A 23,263-nucleotide genomic window follows, 5' to 3' on the forward strand; every position below is an offset into this window, starting at 1 on the left:
TCTATTTCTCTACTGGGACACAGCTAAACCTCTCGGTGTATAGGAGAGTTAAGCTAGGAAAAAATGAAAGTGCTACATGGCACACAAGTAGCTGAAAATGATGATTGCTTCCCAAGAAAGTCACAGAATCACAGACAGCATTTTTCACTCGGGTAAACTAAGAGACAGAGCTCCAAGTATGATCAGTTGATTACTTAGGCTAGCAGTCACCAGAAAAAGTGAGGCTCAGCTAGGTGGTACAGTGGATAGAGTGCCAGACGTGGAGTTAGGAAGATCCATTTTCCTAAGTTCAAATATGTCCTCAGACACTTGCTAGCTAGGCAAGCCACTTATAACTAACTGTGTTTGCCTCAGTTTCCCCATCAGGAAAATAAGTTAGAGAAGGAAATGGCAAACCATTCCACTTGTCTTTGCCAAGAAAACCCCACATTGGGTCATGAAGAGTCTGACATGACTGAAAAACTTACTCAAAAACAAAACCAAAATATTGTGTCAATGGCCTCTCTCAATGACCAAAGACATTGATTGAAGGCAGGCAGGGTCTTTTATAACAATTAGCAAGATGACAGAGTAAAATCTCTGAGCAACATGGGTGTGTCCTCTTCTGGTTGGCTGTAGATGACATAGTCAGAATTGAGATTACATCTGTTGGATCTCCCCTTCTGAAACCCCCTTAACCACTGCCAAGACATGTGATTAGAGTCACAAGACAAAGGTTCCCAGGCATGGGAGTGGCTACAAAAGTTTAAATTGGTAAGAGTTGATTTTTTTAGATTAATCAAGTTTCTCTGGAAAGAGGGTAATGGGTGGGGTCACAAAGGTGGAACTAATCATAAGACAAAAGCTGAACCTTTAGGCAAATTTCTCCTGAATGTGGTTGGTGGGTAAAGCTGCAAAGAGTGGAGATATACAAGAATTGGAGACAAGTGACTTGAGGTTACCTGAGTCAAACCTATAGCAAAGGAGAAGAATATTAAATCTAACTTGACTAAACCTTAAAAATAGAATTAAGACCAAATTTCAATTTTAAAGCATGTAGCCCAACCCACACCTGAAAAGGACTGCCTTCATAATGTTATTCAACAAGTAGTCATCAAGTCTTCATTTGAAGACATCCAGTTAGGGGATGGGGAAGGTGGGAAATCATTGCTTCATCTGGCAGCCCATTCGACCTGAGGATAGCTCTCATTGTCAGATTTTCCCATATATCAAGTCTTAATTTGGTCTTTATACCCTCTGCCCACCACTCATAGTGTTACCCTATGGGATCAGACTTAAGTACTCCATTTCTTCTTTCATGTGCCACCTCTCCAAATTCTTGGTAGTTCAGCTCAGAGAGCACCTCAGTGTTTAGTCTCAATTTTCTGGCATGGCCCTGGAATTGTCCAATGATTCACCATCAGAAACTGATTGGATTTTATCAGTGGAAATGGCATTAAAGAGGAAGCATTACCATTTGTCTTGTTGCTGTCCTCCAAGGACCATAGGACCTTTCCATCTCACCTACATTCAAAACCTTCCTTAAGAGCTGTTTCCCCATTAGAATGTGAGCTCCTTAAGAGCTGGGACCCTTTTTCTTTTCTATTTGAATCCCCAGTGATTAGCACACAGTAAGCTCTCAATCAACCCTTCATTTATTCATTCCTCATTCTTTCATTGATGATCTGGTACCCCTTCCTCCCAAGTGACTTCATTTGATCATGCCCAAGCTTATCGAAGCCTGTTCTAAAATGAAGAACCCAGAACTAAACAATACTAGAAATGTGTGCTGACTCAGGCAGGGGAAGGGAAGGGAATGAGCATTTATTTAACACCTACTATGTACCTGGCATACAGCTGAGTGCTTTTTTACAACTACTGCAATGCTTTGCTCTCTCTAATCCAGGACACTGCACATCTAGCTCAAGATCACATCAGCTATTTTGGATGTCATATCAGACTGTTGGCTCATATTAAGATGCAACACTCAGCCTAGTGCCTGGCATACAGCAAAGGTTTAATATATGCTTGCTGGCATGACTTTTGATTCACTTTAAAAAAAAAAAGCCGGTCTTTTTCAGATGAACTACAATCTAGACTGTCTCTCCCATATTGTTTTAAGTGATTTTTTGAACCCAAGGGTAAGACTTCACATTTATCTCTATTCAATCTTATTCACAACATTATAGCTCATTTCATTTCAGCTTATTGCATTTAACCCACTGAGCTAGCTTATCACCTAGCAAAGTATTTTCTGAATACTATCACATCCAGTGTGTTAGCTAGCCTTCTTAGCTTTGTGCCATTAACAAGTTTGAGAAGAATACTACACATGCCTTTATTCAGTTGTTCAGTGGGGTTGTGTCTGACTCTTTATTTCCCCATTTAGTGTGTTCTTGGCAAAGATACTGGAGTAGTTTGCCATTTCTCTCTCCAGTTCATTTCACAGATGAGGCAATTGACGCAAACAGGCTTAAGTGACTTGACCAGGGTCACACAGCTAGGAAGTGTCTATGGCCAGATTTAAACACAGGTCTTCCTGATGTGCTCTCTCCATTGAGCCATCTAGCTCTGTGTGAGAGTGTGTGTGTGTGTGTGTGTGTGTGTGTGTGTGTTTATGTGTAAAGCAAATAGTCAATAAACATTTATTGTGCACTTTCCATGTTCACCTTCTATTAGGCACTGTGCTAAGTTCTGGGGATAAAAAGAAAGGCAAAAGACAGTCCATGCTCTCAAGAAGCTCTATTCTAATGGGGAAGACAGCATGGACACAACTATGTACTTCTTGGAAGTAACCAAAAGAGAAGGCACTAGATAAAGAGGGGTTACATGGTCAGACCTTCCCTTGCAGAAGAGGAAGACAAATAATGGGTGCGATTAGGAAAGATCTCATGACCTTGGAGAAGAAATAACCTGCCTATTTTTATCCCCACAGGGCAGCACTGATACCCACCTCCTCCCCTGACTCTGTGCCCTCCACTTGGCAGCCTCCAGAAAGCAATGTTGTTTCTGTTTCCCTCTGGGTAGAAGGCAGCCACCAGGAACCAGTGAACCACAACCCAGGAAGTTTGTAGACCAGGTCCAATTGAAATATTAGGGCAGGACAAAGGGTGATAAAGCCGTGCATACCCTTTGACCCAGAAATCCCACTTTTAGGTCTTTTGCCCAAAGAAATCATGGAAGGGGGAAAGGGACCCACATGTACAAAAATATTTATAGCTGCTCTTTACGTGGTAGCAAGGAATTGGAAGTTGAGGGGGTGCCCATAAATTGGGGAATGGCTGGACAAGTTGTGGTATATGAATACAATGGAATACTATTGTGCTGTAAGAAATGATGAGCAGGAAGAGTTCAGAGAAACCTGGAGGGTCTTACGTGAGCTGATGATGAGTGAGATGAGCAGAACCAGAAGAACATTGTACACAGTATCATCAACATTGAGTGTTGACCTACTGTGATGGACTATATTCTTCTCACCAATGCAATGGTACAGAAGAGTTCCAGGGAACTCATGACAGAAGAGGATCTCCAAATCCAAGAAAAAAAAAGAAAGAAAGAACTGTGGAATATAGATGCTGATTGAACCATATTATTTCTTTTGTTTTGGGTGCTGTTGTTTTTTTTTCTATTTTGAGGTTTTGCATCACTGCTCTGATTCTTTCTCTTGTAACAAGATTAATGCAGAAATAGGATTAATGTTATTATGTGTATATATGTGTGTGTGTATAGAGATATATCTATATGTATATGTATAGAGATATATAGATATAACCTATATCAGATTACCTGCTGTCTAGGGGAGGCGGGAGGGAGGGGAGGGAGGGATAAAAATCTGAAATTGTAAAGCATGTATAAACAAAAGTTGAGAACTATCTTTACATGTAATGGAAAAAATAAAATACCTCATACATTAAAAAAAAAAAAGAAATATTAGGGCAGGAGCCAAACCCTTCAGAGCCAGAGGTAAAAGGCCTCACAAACACTTAAACCAGTGTATGTAGACATTTGCTCCCCAGAATCTCAAAATTCACAGATGATTGGGCATTCTTGTCTATTTTCCTTTTTTTCCTTTTACAAAGGAGAAACTGAGGCAGCATTACAGTGGAAAGAGAACTATATTTAGAGAGAGTAGACCTGGGTTCAAAGTCTCACTCTGTGGGAAAATCCTTTAGCTATTCTGCATCTGATTTCTAAGGCCACTTCTACTCCAGTTTCAGATTCTAAAGTAAATCAGTGTCTGTCAATCAATTACATTAATAGAGGAAGAGAAAACATTCCAAACTACCAATTACCATCCAGGTTTATTAAATAACCTTAACATTACTTCTCATTAACGATATCCGTTCTAACCTCCCTTGGCATCTCTATAGCACATCTCGTTACAAGGTGTTAAAATGGAGCCAATATATTTCATAGAATCAGGGAATTTCAGTTACAAGGAAACCCAGTGGTCATCTACCCAACCCATAGTTGATCAAGCATCTCCACTAGCACATAGCAGCCAAGTGGTCATTCATTATGCACTTGGACATCTCCAATGAGGTGGCAACCACCACTTTCTGGGGCAGCCCATTCTACTTCTGGAGAGTTCTAATTCAGGAGGGTTCTTAGCCTTTGTTGTGTCATGGACACCCTGGTGGTCTAGTCAAACCTCAAGATTCCTCCTCAGAATAATATTTTTAAGTGTGTAAAATAAAATGCATAAGATTACAAAGGAAACCAAATATATTAAAATATTTTAAAAGACACTGCACTGATTGTAAACAACTTTTTTCCTAACTTGACACCTAAATTTGCTTTTCTGTTACTTCTCTCCATTGTTCTGAGTTCTTCCCTGTGGGGCCAAACTAAGAAAACCCTAATCCCTCTTGCAGAGATAACTCTTCTAACGCTTGACAACAGTAATCACATCACCCCCAAAGTCTCTTCTCCTGATTAACTATCTCCACTTCCTTCAATGAATTCCTTAAGTGGCACGAATTTGAAGTTCTTCACCACCCTAGTTGCCTTCTCATAGAAACACTGTGGCTTACCAACTTATCCTCCTTCCTGAAAGTGCTGCCTAGAAGTGGAAAAATGCTCAAAATGGAATCAGAACAAGGTTTGATTTGAACATTGTAAAATGTTTCATCCATCACCCTCTTCCTCAAATGTCTTCCTTTATTCATTCTCACTGCACACACACACACACACACACACACAATCATTCAGAGTTAAATATTCTTTCAACACATTTGTGGCATCTTTCTAACTACAGAGCTCCCTGAGGACAGGAGCGATTTCTTGTTTTGTCTTCATATTCACAATGCCAAGCAAAGTACCTTGAATGTAGACACTTTTGATTAATTGGACTGATAAATGTTTGTGGAATTAGTCTAGATGGACCAAAGAGAAGTTGTGTGCTGTGAAAGCTGTGAAGGATTTGGTAGTTTGTCTGTTGAAATCACTCTCACATTTATCTCCTGGTGGATGCCCATTTCCAGTGAAAAAGCTAATCCTACCTGCCACCTCATTAAACCTATCAGTTGTTAGCTTTGTTAGTTGAGTTCCATTGTTGCTGCTGGGAGCCCAGCCCACTGGGAGAGATCTCCAGATATAATTTGTTTTGCCTAAGTAAACTAACACTAGTGTTGAATAATGCAGATTTTCGATTGCTTATGCTGTGCACAAATGGTGTTAACATGTTAGGACTCAATTTTACAGATTAAAAAAACTGAAGGAAGATAATCATTTTTCTCAAGGGAAGAAGAAGGCTCCTACATATGGTATGTGTATCATTTTTTTTTCTTCAAGTCCCTTCTTCTCTGCTTTAGATCCAGCCCCTAAAAAACTTCCATTTTCCCTAGATTCTGGAAAACTCTACTTTCTACATCTACCAGGAGGTTCTAAAAAAAAATCAAGAATTTTAAAGGATACATTTCCATATCCTTTGAGTTGGGCAATCTTGTCTTCAATTCTCAACAGTAAACCCTAAGACTCTCGAAGGATTTAGAAATAAAACCTTAGAAACTACTTGATTTAACACATTCATTTTCACACACACACAAAAAATAGAAAACAAGCCCAGGGCACTGTAATAACTTAACCAAATTCACCCAGAAGTGAATTAGCAGAGCTAGAATTTGAATCCAGCTCCTGTAACTCAAAATCCAGTGTCCTTTACATTACACCAAGAAATTGGGGCTTTTCCTATAAAGGAGTAGAGCTATGCCCAAGGAGAGTGACAGATGGAGCTGTCTTCATAGTCAGGTCATTCTCTTATCAAAATAATACCTTTGCCTTAGACCAACTCTTCTATTCAATCCCACCAATGGATAAGTGGCTTTTGGACCAACCATGTTCAGTCCCTTAAAGCTCATGCTTCCCTTCTTTTAAAGGTAGCTTTTAGTTCCAGGCCATGAAAGCTGAAACACATTCCAAAGAGACAAGCATGCCTTACATGGTGCATCCAATGGGATAAGAGAGGGGGAGAGTGGGTACAAGGGAAAGGTTTCTCTCGAATGCCAAATGCCAGAGGTAAGACAGAGATGAAAGCAAGAGTTCTGTACTCAATGAATGGCCAGATTGTCTTGGAGATGGGGTAGGGGGGAGGCAATGAGGACTGAAGGAGAACATGGTGGCATGAAAACTTATTTGCAAAGAGACTCTGTGGCTCTGCTGTGGGCAGTTGAAAGAACAACAGTGACAGCCCCAACAAAGAGCGGGACCGCTCACCAAGGGAGAATCAGGCGTCCGAGTGCCGCATGGAGATCATTAATGCGCTTCATCTCATGGAGACCAAGAATAACAGTGAGGTTTTCCTCACTATACACAACAGCCCCTTTATGCTGAGGGCCACACTATTCCACATGCACTTTACCTGAGGAAACAATTAGTCTTTTGGCTACTAGTTCTATGGAATCCTTTTGCTACTTCTGCATTAAACTCACACTTCTCCCAACTGTTCACTCTTTCTATTTTGGTTTTTTAATTAATGCTCTGTGTATCAATGACATTTCAGGAAGTTCATGAAAGCCAACAAAATGGGTTAGATTAAAGCCTTTCCCTTTTCTCCACTACAGTGTATGCCACCTACTGTTCAGTTGGAAATATTATGGCACTCACATCAATAAAACTTCCCATTAATATTCTCTGGGGTGGAAATACTTTATTAGCCAACTTTCTTCCTCCTCCCTGCCCCCCTCTCCATTTTTTATTTCCAATGGAGTCAAGTTCTAGAAGCCTCTGACAAGTGGCCATTATCTGAACTTGAGGAGAAAGGCAGTAAGGCTCAATACCCCAGAGGAAGGCATTTGTTGAATGGAATGAAAAACTTAAGTAATTCCACCATCGACAATCTCTCCTCCAAAGTCTCCATCTTTGCAATCCAACTGTTTCACTCCCTCTGCCAACATGGAGACAATGATTTCTTTCCCTCTCACCAGACGGTCTTCTTTCAAACACCATGTGCTCTTTCTTCCCCGTCAGGGCTTCTAGAGCCATCAAGGCACACCTTTGTTTCATTTAGTATGTAATTTTCACCTCTGACCCAAGAAACTCGTCTTGAGTTTCCTGAACTTTATTGCCTGTTAATAGACTATTGGCTCTCTTTTCGGCAGTCATCACAATGGCAGAGAGGTAGGTTCACCATAGAGAAGCTCATGAGGCTGTAGTCCGAGGGATAACATTGGAATTTAAAGTCACCATGGCCAACTGAGGGAGAGAGGGAGAAGCAGAAAGGCTGTGCATGTTAAGGGAGAGGAAGTTTTCAATAGTCTTTACCAGCATGTGCCCCTTGATATAAATATGAACAGCATCCCTGGTCTAATTGTTTTCCCCCCAACACAATAGACCAAATACTCAGGACGGCGTTAAGTGATTGATCTAGTAATTCATCTTCAGCTTACACCCATCCACATATTTTGTCTCTCCTCATCAAGCTGGAGACATCAGTGACAAAGTCACGCAGCAGGCTTGGGCTTTTCCAAAAATGCACCCAGATGCCCTTTGGAGTCTCCTTCCTGCCCACTTCTTCGTGACACATGTTTATAATTTTGCTTGCATTTCTTTTGTCATGGCTTACTCTCAAGTACATCTGTTCAATTAAAATGGAAACGTGTGACACAGCCAGAGCTCAGCAACTTTTGAGCCCTTAATGAAATGCTCTCATGAACATGCCTGAGCTCTTTATTTCCAAACGGGTTCCATTCCACACGGCTCCCGTGATTGAAAAGTACAAATAAAAATACCTTTTAAAGCACACACAAAGAAGTTGACTGTTTTGTTAATAGTTAGGAAAGACCATTATTACTGCATAAGGACATTATTTTACATGAAAAGGCATTATTAAAAATGATTCATGGCCTCATGTTTGGAAACTTATAGGAAAAGTCTGATAATATATTAAACTTGTTTATTACGACTTCATATAATTTTGAATAATATGACTTTTTCTTTTGACAAGAGCAATAAACTCTGTTGGTGGAGACATAGGTTGATTACCATGAGTCAACTGTGTTGCTTAAAGAAACATGTCCAAACAATCAGCTCCTGACAGCTGCATCTCTGGTTATTTACACGAGCCATCATGCTCATAACTCACCATTTCTATATTAATAAGGCAGGGAAATTTATTATGATGGTATTGAAAAGTTATTAAGTACTGCATCCCAAGTGACAAAGCACCACTGTACTGTCACTACCCAAAAGCAGTGGCCCATTCATCACCTGCCTTTCCAGATGGTCCTGCATCTTTATCGCTCCCAGGTTGGTGACATCACCTGTTCACCCACTCAAAATTGATGATGAAAGCAAACAGATCTATCTTACTTACATTTACCAAATCAATTTAATTTTTACAGGCCGGGCCTCTGTGACATATTGACTGGTTTCCTTAATGGCACCTACCGTATTTAATGCAAGGATGTCATCTCAGGATCCTAGCTAGCCTAACATGTCATTTCATAATAAATTTTTCTAACATATTTACTTAATGGAAAGAATGATGATGGCTTGTCAGTTCTCTTATTAAACATAATGAGCATTCTTTTCTTTTTTGGAGAATCATCCGCCTGGCAAGTCAAGTTATTTTTAGCCCTTCTTCTCTTTTAACAGGGAGCAACGGCTCAACTATTAAGAAGAATTCTCATCAAGAGCTAGAAATGAGGCCCAGGGCTCTGGTAGTCACTGATGCCCACCCCAAGGACCTAGCTTTCTTTCCAGGTTCTTAAGGGGGAGCTACTTCCTCTGAGATGCTATAACTCAAATTTGGAGAAGAAAGCCACACTAAAGATAGGTCTTGTTTCTATGAGACATCAGAGCAGCTGTGGAGCTGTGTTTAACACTTCATTTCATTCCTACCCTCTCTTTATTTTGATAACTTAACATTCAGACCACTATGGCTACTGCCTGTAGAAAGCACGAGTATCTGTTCTGGGAAATTTTAGGCTGTGAAGTAGAGTGCTAGTCTAATAATATGTTCCATAGGCATCTTAGACTATGCTTATCTTTCTTTTCTTTTCTTTTTTCTTTTGGTAAAGTTTCACGATTCGAAGATTCCCCCTGATATTCTTGCCAGAGTCTGCAAGGTCTCACATTACTCAGTGAGTGGTGGTATCTTCAAGGGAGTGCCTCACAGCATCACTTTAGGAAGGAAGACAAGGAGAGCATTAAGGGAGGAAAGGAAACCCTCTTTTCTCATCATTTTAGAGGCAAATATTCTGAGAATTCCATGAGTCAGGAATTTGCCTTTGAGGAAATCTGTCAAAACACCAAGGTCATGTCCAGTGAGGATACAGACCCCTGGACAAGTCCCTGTGTGGACCTAGCCTTATTTTGTTTGGTGAAATCTGATTAATCTCAGAATCAAGGGAGAGCCTTGAAGGGGGAGGGAGATCACCAAGTGAGGGAGAGGGAGAGAGAGTGGGAAAGGGAGAAGGAGAGGGAGAAAGAGACAGGCATAGAAGAGAGGGAGAAGGAGAAGGAGAGGGAAACAGGGAGACAGGAAGATGGGGAGACGGGTTCAAATCCTGCCCTTAATAGGTAATATTTACATGACCTTGGACAAGTCCCTAAGTCTTCATACATCTGTGATACAATGATCTAAGACAAAAATAAATCAAAATGGCGTCTGCCCTCAACAATATGCCATTCTAACAATGAACCCTCATGTAGGTATATAGGCATATGTCAAACACATTTATAACTATATACAAAACCTATAATGTGGATACCAGGTAACCTTGGGGGTGGAAGGCATAATCAGGGGAGGGCACACAGAAAGGATTCACAGAGAAGAAAGTGCTTGATCTAAACCTCCAGGCCTCTCCAATGATGGCTGCCTCCTCCCCATCCCTCTGAAATCACAGGGCCTGGGATTTGTCACTGATGCCACCACCCCCCTCCCCCATCTGTCCCTCCCTAGGTAGCAATGACTCTGCTAGCTACTTCACAGGTACTCATTTGGGTAACGGTACTCTTAACTTCCTGGGGAAAAGCCCTAAGTTTAGAAAGAAGAGTCTCCTCTGAAGACAACATTCAGGAAGTTCATGGGACTCATCCAGAATCAGATGAGTAGTATTGCACTCATGGAAGCTACTTGAACAGAGGAGGTTTTTTATTTTGGGGTTGGCAATCCTCAGTGTTTATTTAGCACACTGTACTTAGTATTCAGTAAGAGCTTAATAAATCCTTATTGATTGGTTGATTATTTCATTGACTTGAAGTGCCTTTCCTTTTCCATCCTAAAAGGAAGTTCATCTGACTATAGGATTTCCTGGTAACTCTTTAACTAGAGAAGCACAGATGCTGAAGCCTGACTGGTAGAGGCATCCAACCTGCTCCTACCTGTAGACCAGGTGTGTGTAAGAAAACCAATCAGACTCCTCTCTTAGCTGACATTATTCTCATTCCCTGGTGAGGCAAAATCTGGCCCGAGGGCAGGGCTTCCCAGAAACTAAAGGCTCAGACTGGTAGTTCTGCCCAACCCACAAGGGCTACCGCTGCTAAGGCTGCTGGATTTTGTGCCAGGCAAGAAGTATGATCCGGGCATCACGTGCCTCTTCACATTGAGCCACTGCTCAGAGTTCTTGTCTACTGGAATCCTAACAATGACAAAGAGGAAAACAGATCCCCACTACCTATGGCTGCCAACCAAGCCTGGCTTTATTGTTGTGTGCACCTGGGGAACCTGGGGGGGGGGGGGAGGATCAGTGGAGGTGTCAGAGAAAACAGCCTAGATCAGATAGTTTGTGCAAATTACAAAGGTTCCAGCCACTCGGGTAGAAGTTCATTAGGTAAGGGTCCACATAATGCCATTATAGGAAGAGATCTAGACCTGACTGGTCAAGAGCAGTGGCCACCGCACTGGCTAATCTCACCTAGAACAATTGTATCTCAGAGTTGAGAAGAGCTCTTAGGGAATCTAGTCTAATCTCCCACCCAATGCTGTGAAACCCCAAAGGAAAAGGGTAATAGAAGGGGTCTATATCAACTAGGGGCAGTTAGGCAGTTCAGTCTATAGAGCACTGGGACTAGAGTCAGGAAGACTCATCTTCCACAGTTCAAATCTGGTCTCAGACATTAGCTGTGTGACCCTATTTGCCTCTGTTTCCTCATCTGTAAAATGAGCTGGAGAAGGAAATGGAAAACCATGCCAGTATCTCTGCCAAGAAAAAAGCAAGGGAAGCTTTTGCTACCCATTTTTTTTTTTGGTGAGGTAATTGGGGTTAAGTGACTTGCCCAGGGTCACACAGCTAGTGTCAAGTGTCTGAGGCCAGATTTGAACTCAGGTTCTCCTGACTCCAGGGTGGGTCCTCTATCCACTGTGCTATCTAGCTGCCCCTTTTTACCCATTTTAAGAAATAGCTTGGAAAAGGGGGAAAGCTAGTTCATGGTAAGCTAAGAGAACATACTTTTTCCTTCATTTATATTAATAATGATGACTGACATTTACATGGCTCTTTAAGATTTACAGAAAGTACTTATATCATTTTATTTTTTAGCTTCACAACAAATCTTAGAAGTAGGTCCTAGGGGTAGTATTGTTCCCATTATTCATATAAGAAAACTGAGGCAAAGAAAAGGAAAAGGAACTGCCCACAGTCACACAAGTAATATACATATATACCAAGATCGGGGCTGCCAATCTTGGCTTCAGACACTACCTCTGATGCTAGCTGTGTGGTGCTGGGTTGGTTCTCTCCAGCTCTAGTTCTGTGATCCTTCAATTTGCCAAGGATCACAGTGCCAAGGGAGGATTGACTCCAAGCCTCAACACTCTACCCACCACAAGTGGGTGCCAACCCTCCAACACCTGTTCTCACAGGTTCTAAGGGATTCTACCAGCTCCCTTTGGGAATGAGCCCAGGAAACAAGCAAGTCATTGCCTTAACTGGTGCCCAAGTTCCTAAGCCACATGCCTCTAGGGACACTCTCTCAATATTTATCATTGCTTCCAAAGTAAATTTTCAAACTGTGGACTATCTTCCCATAGTCATTTTTTTTTTAATCTCTGTATCTATTTAATTTTTGAAGGTCAGCAGACATTTATAGAGAGCTATGTCCCCCTTCCTTAACTACCCGATTCAAAGCTACATTGTCATTAAGTAGTCCTCTCTCTGATTTGGAAGGGAAGCACTCAGAAATAGTTACCTTGGGCACCAACAGACAACCACACTTCTGATTTGGAAAGCTCCCAGAACACATGTATCAAAATCGCCCAAGTGTAGCCGCCCCTCTAGTAATGAACACAACATTTTCCTCTGCAACAAGGGCCCATTCAAGAAAAAAACATTTTATGGCCTTAGCCAGACCTCCTCCAGTGAGATATTGGAGGAGCACTACTGTGCCCCACAAGGAAGATATTTTGTTAGATGGTAGAAAACTCCTGAACTAAATTTCATGAGATCAGCTCTTCCTTCCTCGTGACCCCAAACCAACCCATGTCCTTTGCCTTTCTGTCTCTTTATCCTGTTTGTGGATTGGTGGGGGATCTTTGTGAGAGATAGTATTTAAAAAAAAAAAACATAACTTCACATACTTTGTTTTAAATATAGTTATATTGTTTCAGTCCTCTCTCCTCAAAAACCTCAAGATCAGATCACAAAAAAGTGAGAGCTGGTTCTATAATTTTTTTTAAATTAAGATATCATAAAGAGACAATAGTTCTTTGAGACATCATATATCTCAGGACTGAATTGTTTTGGTGCACTAAGCAAAAAACCAGCAAAATAATAGTTGACATATATGGGGAACTTTGTAAAAATACTTTTTATATACATTTGAAGTGCTACATAGATGGCACTTATTGTTCATTGTTAATTTTGGTAATATTTGGTAATTTTGTGGTACCAATAAAACCATTTATCTTTTCACATAGCTAGGTGGTGAACTGTGGACAGAGTCAAACTTGGAGTTAGAAAGACCTGTGTTCAAATCAACCTGAGACACGTGTTAACAGTGTGACCCTGGACAAGTCACTTAACCTCTGTCAGCTTCAATTTTCTCATCTTTAAAATGAGCATAATGAGCACACCTAGTTCACAGGATGATTGTAAGGAACAAATAAGCAGAGGAAGACCTGAGTTCAAATATTGCCTTAAATACTTACCAGCTGTGTGACCCCCAGGCAAGTCACTTACCCTTGTTAGCTTCAGTTTCTTCATTGGTAAAATGGAATAATAGTAGCACCTACTTGACAAGGTTGTTATGAGAGCATGTGTAAAGTGCATTGTAAATGTTAAAAGACTAGATATTTTGGCAATTAACCTGTATTTTCCATTCATCTGTATTTTCCTCTCTTCCACTTAAAAGAAAGGTACAAAATTTGCGATTGTTATTTAATGCAAATTTTTTTATTTAGCATAAGTTACTTAAAAGCTAGATTTTTTTTTTTGATCTTGTTACCTGCAGTACTGAACATGAGGCCTGGCACTATGTGTTAGTTGATTGACTTGTGCTACTTGTAAACACATATCCGAGGGAGACATTATTCCATGAAAGGATTAGAAACAAGGTGATTGGGTGGGAGTGGGGGGAAACGTAGTCTTGATAAGGTCACACAGATAGAAAGTGGGAGAGGTGAGATTTGAACTCAGGGCATTTGATTCTAAAGTAAGTGTTCACTGCCCCAACATCAGCTTTTCAGTTTTGCAGAAGGCTTATGAAGACCTCTTTTTAAAAAACTCTTTGGGGGCAGCTAGGTGGCGCAGTGGATAGAGCACTGGCCCTGGAGTCAGGAGTCCCTGAGTTCAAATCTGGCCTCAGACACTTAACACTTACTAGCTGTGTGACCCTGGGCAAGTCACTTAACCCCAATTGCCTCACTAAAAAAACAAGCAAACAAACAAACAAAAAACCTCTTTGACTTCATTGATTAAGAAGTGAGCAATGTCTTCTTCTCAAACCACCTTTGGGACCCTGGAGATGAGGCCATCCTGGGGACAACTGAGCTTCTGACAAATAGACTGGTAGGAGGGAGGAGGAGGGAGAAGGGTGATAAATGACCAAAGAGGTCGCCTTTGCTCCAGTTCAGTGACCTGGGTTCGATTTGTACTTGATCCAACTACTATGTCATTAAATAATGTTAGAATGAGGGCAAATTCAAATTGATGGCTTCTCATCCCCACCATCCTCATCCTGACCCACATTCAGCCCTCTCAAGTAACCCTTTTCGTGCTTAAATTCATCCCTCTATCATGAGACCAAAGTCAAGAGCACCCCCTAAAAGAGGACTTGGTGTGACCTTGGCACTGCTCCCGCCCACAGTGCCTACAGCTCTGAAAGGCCATCTTGTTCACCTCTTTCTGATATGGAAGGTGTGAGAGTCATCGTGGCATAGTGAATGGAGAGACTGCCTTAGAAGGACCTGGGCTGAACCCTGCCTTAGACCCTTGCTAGGTGTATGACCCTGGACAAGTGATTCAACCTCCCTCAGTTTCCTCTTCTACAAAATGGAAATTGTAACAATAACAGCTACCTAGAGTTTTATACCACAACCTGCACCCAGGACAGGAGCCATGAAGCATGTGCTCAGTTAAGGTCGGAAGACATAGGAGAAGAACTCACTCTAGCCTATCTTATAATAGTATCTTTTGTGACTAGTTGCTCTTGCTAACTAGCTGTCAAGTTCTATTCCTTATACACTGCTTTATGATTTTAAGAGCTGCTGTGCCCTCCAAATTTACCACCTTGGGACAAAACCCCATTGCTCCACGTAGTTACATCTCTGTACCTAACTTAGAGTATTATTGTGAGCATCACTTCAGACAGTGTATGTAAAATAATTTGTAACCTACTTTTCCAAATCCATATTCAACAATATACCAAAATTATCTTTATTGTAAAATCTGATAGCATTTTCTCAATCCTCATCCTTTTTGATTCTGCTGAAGCTATTGTTGCCATTGACCATTGTCTCCTCATCTGTAAACTGGAGTAGGTGGGTGGCAGCTAATGAACTTCAACCCCAAGATTCTTGTCTGAGTGAGGCAGAGCATTCAAATGAGAACCCCCCCCACCCCATTTACTTGAGAACAGATGAGAATTGAAGGAAGAAACCAGTAACCCCATGACATAATGGCTCTCGTGTCATGACAACCAAACAAACAAAAAGCCGAAAAGCATCAAGAAGAGAGCTCATTTTTTTTAGCCATAATGTTATACTAAAAGTGAGTGGTGGTATCTTATGCAATCTAAACTATCAGATAAACAAAGCAATGACTTTAGAGAAACAGACACAGACAGAAAGACAGAGAGATAAAGAGATATGGAGAAACTGTAGATGATTGATGATTGATATGCCTACCTAAAGACCATAAGAATGAGAGCTTCACAGAACCAGTGAGATACTTCTAGGAAAAGGTCTTTGATTATAATTGGGTTTTCTATTAACTAGCTTTAGGAACAAGCCCCCACCTACCACTGGACAGACCCTTTATCCTAAGTTGAAAATCATTGGCTCAACCAGTTTATAACACAATCCAGAGAGCAAAGGCTGACAAAACACACAGGTACTGCCATTGAGGTGTATGAAAAGTCCTAGAAAGTTGACACAATGAAATGTGAGCTCCTTGATGATAAGAACTGTCTCATTATTGTCTCTGCAGCTACATTAGCTGGAATCAAACCTCATACACGATAGACTAGGAATAAATATTTGGCCAATTAAATTGGATTGAGTCATTTTGATCCTTGAAGGAGGAAAAAGAGGCTCTGGCTTTCTCCATAAGAATAACCAGTGTCATATTCTGAATTTCATGCAACAAGCACTATCAACTATATTTCACACAACAAAAATACGAACATGCTTTCCAGAATATAATATTTTACTTGAGTTTGAAAGAGTCTCTTTACTCTGAGGGGTGAATAATTTTAAAATTAATTCCAATTACTGGATTTTTCTAACATGCCCAGAAACCAGAGGCAACCTGCTCAAAGACATGCAGCCCCATAATCCACCAACCCCTACATTTGCAAAATTATTTCCTCCTCAAGATTCTGGTTGATTCTAAACTTACTCAAGAATCCTGAAGAGAGTGCACTGGTTGCTTGACTCACTCTAAAGATTTTGTAATAAAAGACTAATGAGTTACTCATTGCTGGGATGTTTATGGCCATTATTTAAAGGTGAACAATAACACCGCTAAGTTCAGACGCATTTGGTTTGAAATGTATTCCACTCACATATTACTTAATGCTACACTGATTTTTTTAAAAGCTACTTATCAATACATGAGCAACTAAAATACAATAACTTTCCTGGGCCTTTGGTCAAAAGAACAAAGATTTCTTACTTGCAATTATGGGGGAATCTGGTCAGGTCTCTCTCACTACCCTCCCAGTATTCTACCAGCGATCATTTATTGTGGATTTCACAAAGGTTCAAATAGCGCAAAAGGACAAAAAGTTAAAATTAAGTCCTGAAGGCATTGCTTATTTATTCCTAGTTAAAAATCAAACCAAATATTCTATTAATGATCATAAATATTAAGGGAACAGACTAAAATAAATCTAGCTTATCTGACTTCAGTCTAACTGAAATACCAGGTACCCATGGTCAGTCACACCTCCCAAAGCTATGCTCCCTTGCATTCACCTCTCCCTCATTCAGAAAGGGCCCTAAGATTTTTCAGATGTTTCCTAGATATTTCAGAAAAGGTTGTGGTCATATAACATAACCACAAGAGTTTTCCAAAACACAAGGGCAAGTAAAAACTGTATTTGTACATCGAATCAAGAAAAAAATAAAGGTTGGCTTGACTGGGGGTGGGGGAGTGAATGGGGACAGATAACATTGCTGTCTGGAATTTTCTTTTTAGACAACATCTCAACCTATCCTGAATATTTTAGAGGTACTTAATCTTCGTATTCAAATGGAAAGGGATGGGGGCTATGCAAGAATATGGCAAAAATTATGATCACTTTACATTCAATATTGACCTCTTTGTCAGAGCTAGAACTAGGGCAAGGAAATGAGGGTGGTATACTAGGGCATTGAAATTTAGAGGGATTAGCCTCCTGATGTCCCGGTCTCTGTTCTCCTGCCAGTAGGTGATGTCTTAGTGTATATCCCCACTGAGGACCTTACACCCTAGGATCTCTCTCCCTCAGTCTCTTCACTGAATTTGTCTTCAAGAAGTTGATTTGAGGACATGTTTCAGGCTGTTTCCCTGGGTATAGTTAATGAAACTACCTCTTGAACCAAAATGGCTAATTAAAACTATATGGGGTGAGGCAGGGGCTGCATCTGGAGGCAGAGGGAGCCATGATTGAGGTTTTGTATAACAACTGGCTGGACAAGAAGGTCCATGTGAAATGCAACATGGATGACATGATAGGAAACCTGAAGAAACTGATTGTGGCTCAGACAGGCACCCTCTGGAACAAGATTGTCCTTAAGAAATGGTACACAATCTTCAAGGACCACGTTTCCCTAGGTGACTATGAGATCCATGATGGAATGAACCTGGAGCTTTATTATCAGTAGGGGCAGCAGGCCTGCCAACTCTGCAAGCCACCCCCCATTTTTAAAAGTCTCACTAATAAAAATAACTTAGATGCTTAAAAAAGACTATATGGGTTGCTCTCTTCACCGGATTTTGTTTTTTTACACATTAGTTGCTCTTAAAAGTTTTCTGGGAAAGGTTCCCTATGAGATTTCATAATAGGACACAAGCATGATGAACCCATATAGGGTCTTGAAGCATGGCAAAACCAAGAAAGTGTCAAGATGTGGGAGCAGAACATGTAGACTTGGACAAATATGCCAAAAACTCAGAATAAACGGAAATCCCAATGAAGCCATACCGCACAATTGAAGAAAAAGTGACTCCTCTTGCCTGTGATTGAAATAAAGATCATTGGCAAAGCACAAAGGCTGTAAAATGGTAATAATTCAGTTCACTATCTCCTCCTGCTATATCTGGGCCATAAGAAAAAAAAAACATTGGAAAGTTCAGTTTTCAGAAGTACATTTATATCTTGGAATGTCTGGTTTTCGTGTCTGTACTTTGATCACTCATTTAAAAAAATCTTGGCTGCTCTAGCCCAGTCCACCACATTCCTACCAACATTCCTCAAAGCATAGGAATGACTAGCCCCAACGAATCCCATAGTGCCATCAGAAATAAAGGTGATTATTCCTCATGGGGCCACATTTCCCCAAGCCTTGTTTCCTAGTCCTTCACCAGCCCCATCACAGGCCCATTGCAAAGGTGCCACTCTCCTAGGTTCTACTCTATTCCCTCAACTCTAATGTGAGTGAGGGCAGGACAATCTCCTCTCCTGGCCCAACCCAAGCAGTAGTTGGACATCACCTCTAGGCTCTGCACCCTACATATCTCCTTGTCCCAAGTGCTATACCTGATAGCAGCCCTTGTATCTCTCCACCAAAAAAAAGCACAGGCATTAAACATAAAACCATTGAGACACTTTCTGAAGCCAAAATGCCACACAGAACTCTAACATCAATTCTACCATCTTTGTTATGCATTCAGTTAAACACTTTTACTCTTTTAGGTATAGGATATATTTAATAAGCCAATCAAAAAACTGCTTTCTCTTACCTCCCACCCATAACTGGGATCTTTAAGGTCTGAGCACTGTTCTCCAATGTATGGCCCAAATTTTTCTCCAACTTCAATCTTCCTTTTGGTCCATATTCCTAGTCCTGCTCCGGGCACATTTGACTCTCGAAGTTCAAACTCAGGAGGAATGGGGATGTCATCAGGAATGTAAATGGGAGCTTTGTAAGGGGAGCCCTCCTTCGGAGTGAATTCTTCACAGGATGTTGCAGGAGAAGCTGGTTCTTGGATGCTGAGAGAAAGGGTGCCCACCTCTCCATCTACTTCAGGAATTTCTTCTAGAGGAATTTCAGGGTAGGTGTCATATAAACATTCATTACCTGTGAATAAATTAGAACTTCATGAGATGCCTCCTGTGGAAGGTAGCTATGGGCTATCAAATTCTATGATTGATATGACACCTCATCTTTCACATTGGAATGCCTTTGGGCAGTAGTCAAGTTCTTTTACTCACCCCAAACTTCACCCTGAAACAAAGGCCCATTTTTTAAAAATAGGAATAGCCTTCTAAGTTTGTTTGTTTGGGTATAGTTGTAAGATGTGGAGCATAACAATATCTGATGAGTTGAAAACTATCACCCAAAGGGCAAATTGGATGTACAAGGAAGGTGAAATTTACCTATTATACATTATAAACAAGGAGTTATGAGGGAAAGATAAAATAACAAATATATGATTGAAAAAGTATGATTGATTCCCTAGCAAAAGCAAGCAGTAACAAATAGATTGCCTTTGAGGTTCATTGGTATATTTGTTATATCAAGAGACAGTAAGGAAGCCCCCCCCACCCCCCCACCCCCGCCCATTGTGTGGACACCATGAGTTACATAGTATGGGCAAGTACTGATAGATTGTGGTCTTCAACTATAGAGGGAATGCCTGCATTGATAAGGACACAGATGCATTTGACTTTCATTCTTTGAAGAGGTTAAGCATGATGGTCAAGGCCCTTCTGTATTTCCATGATGCAATTTGTGTTGTTACTCATGAATAGTTTTACTAGAAAGAATGTTTTTTTTTAAATATTTGCAATCGCCTCTCATTTATCCACATGGGACCTATCTTCTGTGTGGTTTACACAGAGGAGACCCATAATTGATTCCAGGCTAGCTTTTTCCAGCTGCTTGTAGCCTCTTGGGTTGCTTTACCCCATAGATCAGAATTCAAAGAATGTGAAATTATTTAATTATTAGTCCAACTAAAACATAATTAGTGAGGGAAATATGTCACCCAAAGAAAGCAGCACATTCCAAAGTCATAGTTGTTGAAGTGCCTATTGTTTTGAATCACCCAATTAGGGTGGACAATAATTAGGAGGTAAAAGTATAATCCATGGATTGAATGGAGTGAGCCTAAAATGTAAAAGATGCAGATATCATTCATAAGTTTCTACCTGCTGAAAGCAGGTAATAAACAACAGAGCTTAACACATATTTAGCAAGAATAAGTTAAAATAGAAAGCTGACAAATATCACTTCATGCTTCTGTCAGATATATAGCAAGTAAGCTCCTCCCTAGCCCAGCTCTGCCCTGCTCCCTGCCCTTTAAGGACAATGGCCTTCCCAGTAGTGACCTAGCCATCTTCTGGTGTTTCCTTCCTATCATGGAGTGATATCTTAGAATTCCTCTACCCCTAGGATCTCAATTACAATTCTCTCCCAAAACTCTCTCTTCTGCCCCACATTCAATCCAACTTTGTCTCCCAAAGTTGACTTTGGGGAGCCATTCATTCTTCTTGTCCCAAGTACTAATCAGCCTTACTAGTTGTGAGTCTAAGTAAAACTATGAATTCTTAGTCAAATGCCACTCCTTAACTTCATTATCCCCATCAGTATAATGGGCAGTAAGTACCAACTCTCTATTTCTTGAAATATTGTGAACCATCATGATGAGAGATAAAAAATAGTCTTACTTAGAGAAATATCAGCCAATTCAGCCAAACAGGGAACCTAAGACTGAAGTGAACCCCGTTAATTTCCTGACCCTTGACCTGAGTCAAACATCTCCCAAAACCTCCAATGCTTGTCCACTTGGGGTATCAAAGGTAATCTATGTCTAAAAAATCCCCATAACCTTTTATCCCCAAACTGACACTTTCTCTCAATTGTCTTGTCTCCACCAACATTACCGCTATTCTCCCAGACCACTAAGGTGAAAATGTCATGGTTATCTTTGATGCCTCCGTCTTCACCCCTACCCCATAGCAAATTGATCAAAAAATCCTATTAATTCTAAAATGCATCACACATGACACCTCCAATCACCTTCACCCTTGTTCTTGTCCCTGTTGCTCAATACCTGGGCTACTGTGGTGATAGGGACTGGACCTGTGATTTCATTGGTATATGGAACTTCCAAATGAATAAACTCCAAAGTGGCTTGGCATCTTCTATGCAATTTATCATCCTAGAGAGTTTCCTAGACCCTATATTCTTAAACTGTAGGTTGAGATCCCATTTGGGGTTGTATAACTGAATGTGGGGGGTGGCAACAGTAAAAGATTATGTATATCTCTTATATATACCTATATACCCAGGGCTGCATAAAAATTTCTCAGGCAAAAAGGGGTCACAAGTGGAAAAAGTTTAAGAAGCCCTGACCTAGATCACAAACAAATTAAGGGACTTGCCCAGGGTCACACAGCCTGGATATGTCCAGAAGCAAGAGATGAAAGCAGGTGTTTCTGACTTCCAAGTCAGCTATCTATTCATTATACCACGCCGCATCTCGAGAAAACCATAGGAACTGAGTTATTCATCTCTTCACCTTGGCTTCTTCCCTTAAGCTAGACATACTAAAAAAAAGCTGAGGGATTTAGCTTCCTAATGCAGAAAGAAATCAGTCTTCTTCCAAATGCCTCTTCACCATCACCGCAACACCTATGTTACCTTTTAAGCCATCAACTCTCACTACTCCTTTACATGAACCCTCCATTCCATTCAGGCCAATGGTAGTGGGGATCAGCATTCTATTCAGAGTCAGAACACCTGAAGTCTGGCCCTTGTTAGCACAGTGACCTTGGAAGAGTCACTCCCCTGTCTACACTTCAGTGTAAAACAAGAGGGTTTAATTACCCAGATGACCTGTATGTAAGTTCCATTCCAACCCCCAAAATTTCAAATTCCAATCCCACAATCATACCATGCTCATTGCAGCCTTAGAGCTTTGGTTCATACTAATAGAGGAGACAGTATGGCTGATTTAACCCTTTGAGGAGGGAGGGGAAATGTACTCAGCCCACAATGGATCATTACAGAATTTAATGACTTGGTGAGGGTGTGCCTTGCCCTTCCATCTGGAGACTAAGACTCTTCATAGGCTTGTGTCGGCTCCCCAACATGCTCAGAACATTGCACTGGCTCCATCACTATTCCTTAGAAAGACCAGAGCCATGTTCTGTGATTGTTAAAATCCAAGGAAACAGTTTTCCATGGTTACAATCTTCCTTAGAGATCTCCCATCCCCCAGCCACACTAAGGGCTTTTCCACAGAACATCAAAGCCCAGATTGAGCCAAGGACATTTTACAAATGAGCAAACTGAGGTCTGCTCAGGTCTTGACCAAGGTCATGATGAGTTGAATCGAAGGGCCTCTAATTCCAAAGCCACTGTTCTAACCATTACACACAACACTGTCACCTTGGATGAAGCCTGAAGCAGATCTGAGCAACTTCTCACCCTACAAAATTAGGGCTCAAACCAAAACTCGACAGAAGCACCATTTCCTTTGATCAGAACCCCTGAGGAATATGCTATCACAATAAAATATTTAAATGTTCAGATGTCTTTGGCCAAGGCAAGCCAATCCATCATCCATAGGAGTTTTGCACTTCACCCTCGGGGTCAATAGGTTTGAAGACTGGCTGACTAGTTAGTTTTTTCACTGACATGAAAAAAAGAAAATTCCCCTCCCCCACTAAAAAGCAACCCTGGGATTCTGCATATGCAGTGACTATAAAGTGATTTTTGCAAAATCAACAAGGAGTTTTCCATTGCTTGGGTTTTCCTCTTTGAACTGTAAGAAGTAGAGATATGAACCATGCTGCAGACTTATCCATTTAAGTGGTAGGAAAAGCAACCAGGAAAGAATAGGCCTAGGAGGAGCCTCTGGTAATGATCCATTATGGTCCAGTTACATTTCCCCTCCCTCCTCAAAGGGTTAAATCAGTCATACTGTCACTTCCATCAAAGTGATCTCCAACCCTTAAAAAGGATCGAGGCAAA

At 40.9% G+C, this 23,263-nt stretch overlaps 2 protein-coding genes across 2 annotated transcripts in view; one reads left to right on the forward strand and one right to left on the reverse strand.

Moving 5' to 3' along the window:
• The window catches only part of MECOM (MDS1 and EVI1 complex locus), a 712,085-nt gene that overhangs the window by 349,021 nt on the left and 339,801 nt on the right, over positions 1-23,263 (reverse strand). The window contains exon 2 of the mRNA XM_043994868.1: positions 19,023-19,360. Coding sequence (XP_043850803.1) covers positions 19,023-19,360 — 338 coding nt within the window. The remainder of the gene's footprint in view (positions 1-19,022; positions 19,361-23,263) is intronic.
• Positions 17,723-17,989, forward strand: LOC122748859 (ubiquitin-like protein 5). The gene has a single exon (XM_043994869.1). It carries the CDS (start codon positions 17,723-17,725, stop codon positions 17,942-17,944), a length of 222 nt encoding a protein of 73 aa, XP_043850804.1. The 3' UTR covers positions 17,945-17,989.

This window comes from Dromiciops gliroides, chromosome 3 (genome assembly GCF_019393635.1).
Source record: "Dromiciops gliroides isolate mDroGli1 chromosome 3, mDroGli1.pri, whole genome shotgun sequence".
In the NCBI taxonomy this organism is placed as follows: domain Eukaryota; kingdom Metazoa; phylum Chordata; class Mammalia; order Microbiotheria; family Microbiotheriidae; genus Dromiciops; species Dromiciops gliroides.